The following is a 12706-nucleotide window of genomic DNA, read 5'->3' as shown; positions in this document are numbered from 1 at the left end:
GAGAACCCTCCTGCAGGCTTGCAGCAACATCACGATGCCTTCACGCAAGCCCAGCAAGTATGGCAATAATACCAAGTTCCGCTCGAGCACGGCATCCTTCAACCCGAAACGCGCCAAAACAGTAGAATTCAATGCCCTCCGCTCCACCGAAGCCACTTCTCAAGATGAGAAATTTGAGGCTATCCGGCTGGCTAACACCATCGACGAGACGATGGGATTTCCGCGATTCGAGGCTGGTGAGAAGCGAGCCGGATGGCTTGTAAATATGCACAGCACTACGGTCGAAGATCCGAATATCCCTGGTGGTCGAGCCGGTGTGGACTTTTATTTCCTGGATGACGATGGCAACAATTTCAAGGCTACGGTGGAATACGACCCATACTTTCTCATCGCTGTTAAGGGAGGCCGAGAACAGGAGGTAGAGGAATGGTGTCGAAGAATACTGGAAGGTGTTGTCAAAGACGTCCGCAGAGTTGTGAGGGAAGACTTGCAGATGCCCAACCATTTAATGGGCAACCGAAGGACGTTCTTGCGCCTCAGTTTTGCAAACGTGGGCAATTTGCTGGAAGCCCGAAAGCTGCTTATGCCGATTGCAGAGAAGAATAAAAAGAATGTGACGGCTATGGATACATATGCTGAGATGGCCAGGTATAGGACTTTTCCGAATGTGCATTGGCGCAACATAACTAACAACCGCAGGACTTCCGCTGGCTTCGATCTCTTTGATGACGAACTTGACGAATCACGACCTAATGCTGCCTTGAATGCAAGCGATTTCATAATTGATATTAGAGAATATGATGTGCCATATCATGTCAGAGTTTCGATTGATAAAGGTTCGTTCACATTGCGCTTCTCTCAAGAAACACACTTTGACTGATGACCATCCAGATATTCGAATCGGAAAATGGTATAATGTGGAAGCAAAGCACGGAGTCACCAAGTTGACTTGCATCGAAGAGCGACTTCAGAGAGCGGATCCTGTAGTCCTCGCATTCGATATTGAGACGACTAAACTTCCTCTGAAATTTCCTGATGCAGTAATTGATCAGATTATGATGATCTCATACATGATCGACGGCAATGGTTTTCTCATTACCAATCGTGAAATTGTCTCTGAGGATATTAATGACTTTGAATACACGCCCAAGCCAGAATATAGCGGGCCATTCGTGATCTTTAACGAGCCTGATGAACGCCATCTTTTGGAACGCTTTTTCAGTCATATCAAAGAGGCAAAGCCGACAGTTATCGCAACTTATAACGGTGACTTTTTCGATTGGCCCTTTGTCGAAGCGCGTGCAAGTGTCCTGGGTATTGATATGTATGCTGAAATCGGCTTCAAAAAGAACAGCGAGGACATCTACCAAAGCGACTATTCAGCCCACATGGATTGCTTTGCATGGGTCAACCGAGACAGTTATCTTCCCCAAGGTAGTAGGGGTCTCAAAGCCGTCACCGTTGCGAAGCTAGGATATGATCCAGACGAGCTGGATCCCGAACTCATGACTCGATACGCCAGTGAACGACCGCAGACACTGGCTGAATATTCAGTATCTGACGCTGTTGCGACCTACTACCTCTATATGAAATATATTCACCCTTTCATCTTTTCTCTCTGCACCATCATTCCTTTGAATCCGGACGATGTCCTTCGAAAAGGGACAGGTACGCTATGTGAGATGCTTCTCATGGTTCAAGCGTACAAGGGCGAGATTATTCTTCCCAACAAGCATAAAGACCCGCCTGAATCTTTCTACGAAGGCCACCTTCTTGACTCTGAGACGTATGTCGGTGGACACGTCGAGAGTATTGAGGCAGGTGTCTTCCGTAGCGATATACCGGTTAACTTTGCTGTAGACCCAAAGGCTATTGACGAGCTGCTACATGATCTCGATGCAGCCTTGAAATTCAGCATCGTGGTGGAAGAGAAAAAGTCACTGGAAGATGTCACGAATTATGAAGAAGTGAAAGCTCAGATTGCCGAGCGACTGGAGAATCTCAAGGCAACGCCAAACCGCAGCGAACGACCTCTGATCTACCATCTAGACGTTGCTTCCATGTATCCTAACATTATGACGACGAATCGTCTGCAACCTGACTCTATGAAACAGGAATCTGACTGTGCAGCATGTGACTTTAACCGGCCGGGCAAAACTTGTGACCGTCGACTTCCTTGGGCATGGCGTGGTGAATTTCTGCCCGCTAAGCGAGATGAATACAACATGATTCGGCGAGCTGTTGAGAACGAAAAATTCCCCGGCAAACACAAAAATGCGCCAATGCGCCACTTTAGAGACATGCAAACCGAAGAGCAAGCTGCCATTATCAAGAAGCGATTGCAAGAATATAGCAAAAAGATCTATCACAAGATCCACGATAGCAAAACGATAGAAAAGGAGGCAATCATATGTCAACGAGAAAATCCCTTCTACGTCGATACAGTCCGCGACTTCCGTGATCGAAGATACGACTTCAAAGGAAAACAAAAGGTGTGGAAGGGCAAAACGGAAGCTTTGAAAGTTGCTGGTGCGTCGAATGCTGAAATCGATGAAGCGAAGAAGATGATTGTCCTCTTTGATTCTCTTCAGCTCGCACACAAGGTCATCTTGAACAGTTTCTATGGTTACGTCATGCGAAAAGGTTCTCGGTGGTACTCTATGGAAATGGCTGGCGTGACTTGTCTTACGGGCGCTCGGATTATCCAAATGGCGAGGGAATTGGTTGAACGTATTGGTCGACCACTAGAACTTGATACAGACGGTATCTGGTGCATGCTTCCAGCTACATTCCCGGAAAACTTTGCGTTCACTTTGAAGAATGGAAAGAAAATGGCCCTTTCGTATCCCTGTGTGATGCTAAATCATCTCGTTCATGGACGTTTCACGAATCACCAATATCAGACTCTTGTCGATCCCAAGTCTTTCAAATATGAAACGACAAGCGACAATTCGATTTTCTTTGAGGTTGACGGACCTTACAAAGCTATGATCCTTCCTGCATCCAAAGAAGAAGACAAGAACTTGAAAAAACGTTATGCAGTTTTCAACGACGATGGATCTCTTGCAGAACTGAAGGGTTTCGAGGTCAAACGTCGAGGTGAACTCAAACTTATCAAGATTTTCCAGACGCAAATCTTCAAGTTCTTCCTGGACGGTAAAGACCTTGGAGAAACCTACCAGTCGGTTGCTCGTGTCGCGAACAGATGGCTTGATGTGCTTTATGAGCATGGCGCTACCCTAGCAGACGAAGAGCTTATTGATTTGATTTGCGAGAATAGAAGCATGTCCAAAACTGTTGAGGAGTACGGAGCACAAAAGTCAACCTCAATTACAACAGCTAAACGATTAGCTGAGTTCCTTGGGGAGCAAATGATCAAAGACAGAGGTCTGAATTGTCGCTATATTATCTCATCTAAACCAAAAAATGCTCCAGTCACGGAACGAGCTATCCCTGTTACCATCTTCTCTGCAGAAGAAAATGTCAAAAGATTCTTTTTGCGCAAGTGGCTTAAAGACGATCCTAATGATATGGATCCACGATCTATCATCGATTGGGATTACTATCTTGAGCGATTGGGCTCGGTTATTCAGAAACTGATCACTATTCCAGCAGCACTTCAGAAGCTGGGCAATCCTGTTCCTAGAGTTCAACATCCTGACTGGCTTCAGCGTCGAATCAACACGAGAGATGACAAGTTCAAGCAGAAAAAGATGACTGATATGTTCGCAAAAAACCCTCTTGCTGAAAAGTCTGCCAATATAGTGGACCACCGTGTACCTCATAATGCCGACATTGAAGATATGGCAGCCCAGAATATGGACAAGAAGCTTTCTCCTTCAGGCAAGATGGTACAAAAGCGAAAGCTGCCAGAGGGACCTACTACAACATCACTTGATCCGTATGCCAGTTTGCCAGCTGTCATGCCGTCAATCACCGAGGATTACGAAGGCTTCATCAAATATCAGAAGCAAAAGTGGAAGATTCAAAAGCAAGCTCGAATCCGCCGGCGACAGCTCTTTGGAGAGAAATCCAAGGCATCAGACTCACTCAGTCACTACTTCCGAAACCAGGCGCAAATGCTGTTTATCAATACATGGACATTGCTGCAGCTCAGAGAGACCGATGTACCTGGCGAAGTGCGAGCATTCGTGCTAATTGATCGGAAAGTGCACGCTCTTACCGTGAAGGTGCCACGGCAACTTTTCATCAACTTTAAGGATGATTCACTTCCAGAAGTTGAGCTACCCAGTTGTGAGGTAGATAAAGTCAACAACACCCTTCCCAACGGTCACCCATCAGTCCACCTATTTAAGCTTACGCTGCCAGAAGAAGTCTATTTGGGAGAGTCAGAAAAGATGGCCGTCTTGCTGAATCATCCTAGCGTTGAGGGTGTCTATGAACGCCATGTTCCTCTCACTCTTCGCGCTGTTATGAAGCTTGGTAGTACCTGCACTTTTGACGAGAGCCAACGAGGCGTGCTTGGTGATGGTCTAGATCGTGGGTTTGAGCTTTCATCTCTATTGCACACCACCTCTGAAACTCCATACTTGGAGGGTATATCTCTGACGTACTACTACCTATATCACGTCACTTCTGGTGATCGACAAGTTTTCGCTTTATTCTCGACTGCGAAGAGCGAAGCTAACATAATTCTCTTGAATCGCAACCGCGACATGTCAAGTCTACCTAATATTGACAAGATGTACATGGAGCTTCTCGGCCGCAAAATCGCTGCTGATTCCGATGCTTCTACAGGCGCATTCGATTATCAGGAAAAGATACATTTCAAGACCACCCAAGTGACCACTCATCGCAAGGCTATTTTGGAAGTAGGAGACTTGATCAAGCAATTACGCAACGAAGAGAGTCACCCTGTGGTGTTTGTTGTACAGTCGCAGCAAAAGGGGAAATTGTGCCATGACATTCCAATACTGAAGGAATATCCCATGCTATCTGTCAAGCCGGAAGTTTCGGACACTGATATGCCACCTCTCGGATGGCAATCGTTCATTGCAAAGCGGTTGTTAACTCATTATCTCTACTTGGGCTCGTGGATTCAGCATCTCAAAATGCTTGCGCGTTACGGAGACGTCCCTGTTTGCAACCTGGAAAGTGATGATCCTCGATACCTGATAGACGTCTCGTATGCGAGACGACTAGAAAAGAGTAACGTGGTGCTGTGGTGGTCTGCAGGACCCCGACCCGATCATGCTGGGTATGAGAAAGACGACATTTTGGGATCTCTTGACACGGTAGAGATGCCTTCCATCAATGTACCGGGTACTTATACCACAGTTTCGATTGAACTCGAAGTACGGAATCTGGCGATCAACACAATTCTCACGTCGTCAATTATCAATGATTTAGAAGGCAGTGATACACTTCTCGCCTCCACTAAAGAGTCTGCCGATGGTGTTCTCTATTCAGAGAAGGCATTTGCATCAGCAGGTGTCTTTGTACTGCGGGAAATGGTCAAACAGTGGTGGTCAGAAGCTTGTACGGGTAACACTATGGCCGATATCATGGTTCAACATTTGGTGCGCTGGGTGGAAAGTCCAAGCTCATGCCTGTATGATCGTTCTTTGCACTATTATGTCCGAATGATGTCTCGAAAGTCATTCCAACAGTTGATGGGAGACTTCCGCCGTGTTGGCTCAAATGTAATTTTTGCTAGCCCAACACGGTTGCTGCTGCAAACGACAAAACAAGAAGTCGGAACCGCTTATGCTTACAGTCAATACATTCTCAAGTCTATCAGAGCCAACCCGGTTTTTCACTTTATCGACTTGGAACTCAAGGAGTATTGGGACTTCCTAGTGTGGTATGATGAATTCAACTACGGAGGCAAGGGCTGCCAGGAGGTTGTCGAAGCAGAATCTCAACAGCTAGACACCGTTATGCATTGGCAGATGAATCGATTTTTGCCAAGTCCCATGCAGCAGGTCTTCACCGATTGGGTTGTTGAATACATTGACTTGATGCATGGCCTCAAACGAGGCGAGGAGGGGGATGAGGATAGCTCGACACCGCGCCTCACCCAAATACCTATAAAGTCTTTGACTGAAATAACAGACGACGAAGTGACTAACTTTCTCTCCGACAAGTTTTCCAAGCCCCTCAAGAAACAGATTATCGGCCTGATTCGTCAACAACGAGACGAGCTTCTCCATCCTGAGCTTGCATCAGACTACAATTTCCCGGTACTGCCAGGGGCATTAGTTGACCCCAACACGGAAAATCGCAATGCTGTGCTAGAATTAGTGAAGGCGTTGATGCAAGTCCTCAGCTTATCGAAGATCACGACGTTGGAAACGCGTATTCTTCGTCGCGAACTCCTGGCATTATTTGAGGTCCGTGAGTTTAGCAAAGAAGGCCGCTTTGAGAATCCGAGCGCCAGTCTGAAGTTGCCGGAGCTGACATGCAGTGCTTGCTGTTTGATCCGTGACTTGGATCTGTGTCGAGATGAGGACATTCTACCTGATCAAGACACGGACGGCAAAAAGACAGCTCCCAAAGCCTGGCGCTGCCCATTCTGTCAAACAGAGTATGACCGCCTAGCCCAAGAGGAGCGACTCGTCGGAGAAGTACATGGCATGATAGTCTCCTGGCAGGCACAGGATCTCAAATGCTCCAAGTGCAACAGTCTCAAGGTCAGCGCTTTTATGGAACATTGCTCCTGCAGTGGCAAGTGGACGACAACCTTGGACCGAACCGCAATTCAGAAAAAGATACGTGTCATGCTTAGCGTTGCCAGATATCATGACCTGAAGCTTCTTGAGGGGGTCTCGGAGGAGGTATTGCAGAGAATGTAATACGACGGTGTCTCTGGCAGTTTTGCATCAGGGTGCCACGGAGAGTTGCTCTCCATTAATGACTTTGTTATTTGATTGATTGCTTTAAGCGTTGTTTGCACATGACGGCGTTATTTGTTTTTGTGAAGATGATGTATGTAATGTCTATACCATATGCCAGGGTATGTTGTCTAAATGCATACATATTTTTGTACTTTGATAGATAGACAACACATGCAAGCTATTAAGAAATTATTAAGCCTAGACTCCGATCCGCCAACCCCACAAGGACCGTTTTCCCCTCGCCCCTCCACTCTCCAAACATCCGAAGTCAAGCTATATTTGAGATTTCTCAGCGTCTAAACCACAAATTGAAATTCGATCAACTATTTCGACATAATAAATATCCTTCCGATGGCTGCACCTGCACCCAAGGCGCAACCCCAGCGGCCGCAAATCCAACCATGCCGATATAAAACCGGAAAGACTCTAGGAGCTGGCTCCTACTCAGTCGTCAAAGAATGCGTCCATATCGATACTGGGCGATATTTTGCCGCAAAGGTCATTAATAAACGACTAATGGCTGGGAGAGAACATATGGTAATTCCATCAGCTCGGCTTTTATATATGACTTTAACACGGCTCATATGGTAGGTTCGAAATGAGATTGCGGTGCTCAAACGAGTCTCAATGGGTCACCAGAACATATTGACTCTCGTCGACTATTTTGAGACCATGAACAACCTGTACCTCGTCGTCGAACTCGCTCTCGGCGGCGAACTTTTCGACCGCATTTGTCGCAAAGGAAGCTACTACGAAGCCGATGCCGCCGACCTCGTCCGCGCCATATTGTCCGCCGTCGCATACCTCCACGACCACGGCATTGTGCATCGAGACCTCAAGCCTGAAAATCTATTGTTTCGCACACCAGAGGATAATGCAGATCTTCTTATTGCTGATTTCGGTCTTTCGAGGATTATGGACGAGGAACAGTTTCATGTTTTGACAACCACGTGCGGGACGCCGGGATATATGGCGCCGGAGATTTTCAAGAAAACTGGGCATGGGAAGCCTGTGTACGCCCCTCTTACTCTCAAAGAATTGAATTATCGAATGGAGTACTGACACACGGAATACAGAGATATCTGGGCCATCGGAGTCATCACTTATTTCTTGCTGTGTGGCTACACGCCCTTTGACCGCGATTCCAACCTCGAGGAGATGCAGGCCATCCTCGTAGCGGACTACTCCTTTACACCCCTCGAGCACTGGCGCAGCATCTCCCAAAGCGCGCGAGACTTCATCAATCGCTGCCTAACCATCGACCCCAAGGCACGAATCACCGCGCACGAAGCCCTACAGCATCCATGGATAAGCAACGATCTACCATCGAAGAAACAGGGAGAAGATCTATTGCCTACTGTGAAGAAGAACTTTAATGCGCGACGGACGCTGCACAAGGCAATAGATACCGTGCGCGCAATTAATAAGTTGCGTGAAGGCGGTGGGTTGATGATGGATGGTGCGGCGAGTATTGAGCCGCGACCGGAACGGGTGGTGGGTAATGATGTCCATGAGGAGGAGAGATATGCGCCGCACAATGATGATATGATGAAGGTTGACAGTCGGGGTAATGCTCGCGGTCAGACGGAAGAGCAGATTCGTGAGCAGGAACGGAAAGTGAAGGAGGTCGTGACTGGGCTGTGGGCGAAGGCGGCTGGGAACCGGCAGTGATTTCATGTGCGTGTGATATTGCCATGGATTCGCTTTTATGGGCAATATCGAGTGATAACGAACGTTGACGTTTGACTCAACACGCTTCTTGTTCTATAGTTCGGGTCTGGTATATCACTTTCAACATCATTTTCATTCGATGAACTGTCCAAAACAAAGTAGAGGTTTCACTCTACACCTATGTAGATAAATACCAGCACCATTGATGAGGGTATAGAATATTATGGATAAGGTCATCTTGATGATTAAGCGAGATTCGTAAGTTCATTAAGGTCATGTAATAGAGCAAATATGCTTCTAAGCACATTACTATATAAAAGGCAAGATTGGTGATAAGGTATAGATCATACCATGGCAAAGGTCACGCCAACAGCAAGTCCAGTCGCGCCTTATCAGCTTCAACCCACTTCCTCCATTTTTGCCAGTCACTGTAGTCGGCAGATGCACCCAATCCCTGATAGCGCGTCGTCTTAAAGTCAGAGACTTCCTCCCAAGGCTTGCTGTTGGTGCCAACAGTATTGCTTCCGCGCAGGATCCTTCTAGCCACACCGCTACCACCGCTATTACTACCGCTCCACCCGGCTTTACGCATCAAGCTCTCTATTGTTTCCTCCTTTGTCCATCCTTGTTCGACTGCGACGTCTGGGAGATACGTGGCGCCATACCGTCGATTTCGATGGATAAATGAGATGCGTAAACCGTGTGTACCTAGTTCCCAGTCCATGGGATCTGCACACGGTTCAAAATTGCTAAGTAGCGTCAAAGTGCATGACAGGTGCGGTAGTTGTGACTGTGGTATTGGGGAGAATCGTGTATCATTAAAGGCGCTGTTACCTTGTATCAGAAATCTTATTCGAAGAAATCAAATCCAACAATTACTGTCGGACATGTGAGGCGAGGGAACTCACGAGATCAGGGCATACTCCTGCAACGCATGAGAAAGCTTCTGTGCCTCAAATGTGCCGATACAACCACGAAGCGAACTGTGGCCATGCCTTGAAATCAAATTCCACGTCACAAATAATGGATATTCTTCGTCTGCAGAAAAAGGCGGTTGAGAGCTTAAATCCTCATCTGGCGTAGTCACATTTGTAGAGGCTGACAGCATCGATCGAGATGAAGTAGCCGATGAAGGAGTCGTACTCGACGAATCGGATGACATATCTTGTTGTAGGCGAGATATGGAGGGTAATTTGATGTCTTTTGGACGGTTTGTATTGTTGTCTGGTTCTTCGTCATCGTCTTCTTCCATGGCGAGTCTAAAATAAGATGACGACAAGTGTCAGCCAGTCCCGTATGTCTCCAGATTCAAGTCAAGTACGGGAAAACCCACGCCTTCTCCTCCACAGCAGCAAGCTGCTCGGACTGTAGATAATTCCAGTACAAGCGCTCTGTAGCAGCAAGGCTAGGAGGTTCCTCGTCCTTGTATGAAGCAGCCAGACTTTCGAAGCAGTAGAAGCACTGTGCCGGAGATGCCATGGTCAAGCCAGGATGTGAGACAGAACTCTAATGACGTTTGATTCTATGAATATCTTTACGTAGACGGTCTTAAATGGCAAGATCAAATGCAAAGGATCAAGAACAAATGGCGAAGTTCAGCGGGAAGGATATCAAACGGAAGCAACGGCGATTCCAAGCTCTTGGAGCAAAGCGGGAAGTCAGCCTGAGACAGACAATGTACGCGTCCGGAATAGTGAATCACGCGTCCGGTAGCGAGTCTCAGAAAACGCTGACAAGCTCAAATCCCACGGGCGAGAAGATAAAAGTAGATAAAAGTAGGCAGAAAGTCAGGAATGAATCGGGTTAAAGCGGGGATGTCATTCAACTGTATGGAGTACGTCGTTCAGATAAGAGTGCTGTGGCCCACAGCAGCCCTATCCTCCGGCTACTATTGGCTGATCAGACTGAATCCATCACAGTTGGAGATGGAAGTGACCAATCACGATACAATTATCACATGTTCTACTTCGATGTATTATATCGTATATAACAGCTGGCATTGTATATTATACCTGGTTAGCTCTAATTATACTAACCAGGTATAAAGCTCATGATTTGCGAGATTTGCCGGACTTGCGGTCATCGGGAGGCATTTGCATGCCCATCATCCCCAGAAGATTGCCGGCAGGACCAGGCATTCCAGCCTGGCTCTGTAGACTTTCAAGAAGATTCTTCACCAGATTCACATTTGCGGGATCTTCTTCGTCAAAGTCAAAATCTTCAAGGTCGGCTCTCTGTTTTCCCTTGCCTTTGCCTTTCACTGCGGCCGGGTTTTGATCAGCATCCCGATTGTTCACATTCAAAACTCCAGTCGGCCTCAACTCTGCTTCCATCTGGCGCGAAAGTTCCTCAATCTCCTTTATATCGTCCTCTTCATCTGTCGAATCGAGCTCCTCTACTCTTCCTTTCATGGCTTTATCGAATCTCGTTCGTAAATCAACGCCTGAAGGGTCCATTCGCATTTCCTTCATGTACTTTATAAATTCTTCCTCATCGAATTTCAAATCTGCTTCTTCATCTTCACTGCTGGCTTCTTCGTCGTCCGGTTCATCGTCTGTGTCGGAATTATAAAGATCAACCCCGTCAAAATTAGCCGAGTCGTCTTTCAAAAATTCCTCGAATCGGGCGACAATTCGCTGTAAATTTTCCTGTGCGCTCTGATCGCCAAAGGCACCAGATTTTTTGTCCTTGCCACCCTCCCCTTTGAGTTCTCTATCAAGATCTTCGAAGCTGATATCCAACCAACTTTCATCGTCTTGTTGCATGCTCCAAGACCTTTGCATTTCATCCACGGTTGGCAAGACCTCATCACCAGTATCTAAATCCTCGAGTAATAATTTTATCTCTCGAACCATAGGCTTATCCTGGTTCTGGGGATCATTAAGCAGCATTTCAAACCCACAAGACACTTTCATGCCTGTTTCCACTTTGGTAAAATCTTCGACATCTGTAGGAGCCGGCATATTCTGTGCCCATGAAACTGGAGCTGGAAAGTCTTGACTTTTGACCTGGGCATATCCCACCCTTGTAAATCTAACGCTGACCGTGACAAAATCACCTGGAGGAAAAAGCAAATCATCTTTGCCTCTTGCTTTGAGAGTTCGTAAAGATATCGGGTCGCGGGTATAGAAGGCTTCAACGGCTGCTGAGATATAGGCCGGTTTCTGATGAAGCAAGTATGCAACCTTCCGAGGAACAGATACTAGTGCGCAATGAAGGTTCTCTTTAATCTGCTCGGGATATTTTCGTAGACGATAGAACGCCTCCTCTTCGATGGACGATGAACGTAATAAGCGATCATTTTCGTGTGGTGCAATTTTCAGCGACTCCTCGAGCGTTATCTTCTCCGTGACTCTTTTCCGATCGGGTTTCGGGTTTATGATTACAAGGTGGCCATTGTTGATCCAGACCTGCAATACTATATTAGCGGTCATCACCAGAATTCGCTAGAGATAATTAATTACCCTGTAGTCAGCAATTTCAGGCTCCAGCCAGTCTGGTAGACTACTGGCTGCCTCGACAAGCAGAAACTCGCCATCACTATCCACAACACGAACCCATAGATCCTGGTGTTTTTTTGTCAACTCCCGCAAAAGATAGACAATTACCCATTCGTCTTCGATAGAGTCGCCGAAATTGGTTCGTCCACGAAGATAGGTGACGTCTAGCGCAGAATGTGAATAAGTAAAGTGAACATCTTGAAAGCACCGGTACGATTAGCCACACTTACCATTTTCTTTGGCAATTTCAAGACTGAAGGCTTCTCGCTGCCAGATGTAATCCTTCAACAAGTCTTTAACCAGTTCTGACGCACTTTTCTGGACTTCCTGAAGACGCGCGCGTGTGTGAACAACGGTATCTGTCGAAGCGGGGGCGGGGTCTGCTGAGAGCAAGTAGAGAGAATACTCTATGGCATCTTCCGGCAGTTGGGGACGCGGAATGGGACGAAAGGTCGACTTGAACCATTCCAAGTCTTCTTCTGACATGGGCGGCATGTTGCCATTGTTGATGGGAGGAACATTGCCACCATGTCCAGCAAATCTTCCTAAATTGACCTCATCGAAAAAGAGTTGTTCGGAAGAATAGTGTGTCCGCTCCGATAGAGAGATCCACACCGAGCTAGGCCGTTTCCAGCTAAACGTCAACACGGCGGGCGGAAAGAGAAACGCGCATCATCA

At 46.9% G+C, this 12706-nt stretch overlaps 3 protein-coding genes across 3 annotated transcripts; 1 reads left to right on the top strand and 2 right to left on the bottom strand.

Moving 5' to 3' along the window:
- Nucleotides 1-34: 34 nt before the first annotated feature.
- BHQ10_001315 (uncharacterized protein) lies at nucleotides 35-8528 on the top strand (the record flags this gene model as incomplete). Its single annotated transcript, XM_040873338.1, has 5 exons — nucleotides 35-648; nucleotides 700-836; nucleotides 892-6797; nucleotides 7449-7870; nucleotides 7934-8528. 5 exons carry the CDS (start codon nucleotides 35-37, stop codon nucleotides 8526-8528), a joined length of 7674 nt encoding a protein of 2557 aa, XP_040729820.1.
- Nucleotides 8529-8889: 361 nt separating this feature from the next.
- On the bottom strand, nucleotides 8890-10007 carry BHQ10_001314 (uncharacterized protein; the record flags this gene model as incomplete). The annotated part of the gene is made up of 3 exons (XM_040873337.1): nucleotides 8890-9277; nucleotides 9437-9787; nucleotides 9862-10007. 3 exons carry the CDS (start codon nucleotides 10005-10007, stop codon nucleotides 8890-8892), a joined length of 885 nt encoding a protein of 294 aa, XP_040729819.1.
- A 569-nt stretch (nucleotides 10008-10576) lies between these two features.
- BHQ10_001313 (uncharacterized protein) lies at nucleotides 10577-12523 on the bottom strand (the record flags this gene model as incomplete). The annotated part of the gene is made up of 3 exons (XM_040873336.1): nucleotides 10577-11938; nucleotides 11993-12192; nucleotides 12259-12523. 3 exons carry the CDS (start codon nucleotides 12521-12523, stop codon nucleotides 10577-10579), a joined length of 1827 nt encoding a protein of 608 aa, XP_040729818.1.
- Nucleotides 12524-12706: the final 183 nt, after the last annotated feature.

Source organism: Talaromyces amestolkiae, assembly GCF_001896365.1.
Source record: "Talaromyces amestolkiae strain CIB chromosome Unknown scaffold2.1, whole genome shotgun sequence".
NCBI classification, from domain to species: Eukaryota; Fungi; Ascomycota; class Eurotiomycetes; order Eurotiales; family Trichocomaceae; genus Talaromyces; species Talaromyces amestolkiae.
The sequence above is the reverse complement of the archived record's forward strand: the minus strand, read 5'-3'. Positions and strand labels throughout refer to the sequence as shown.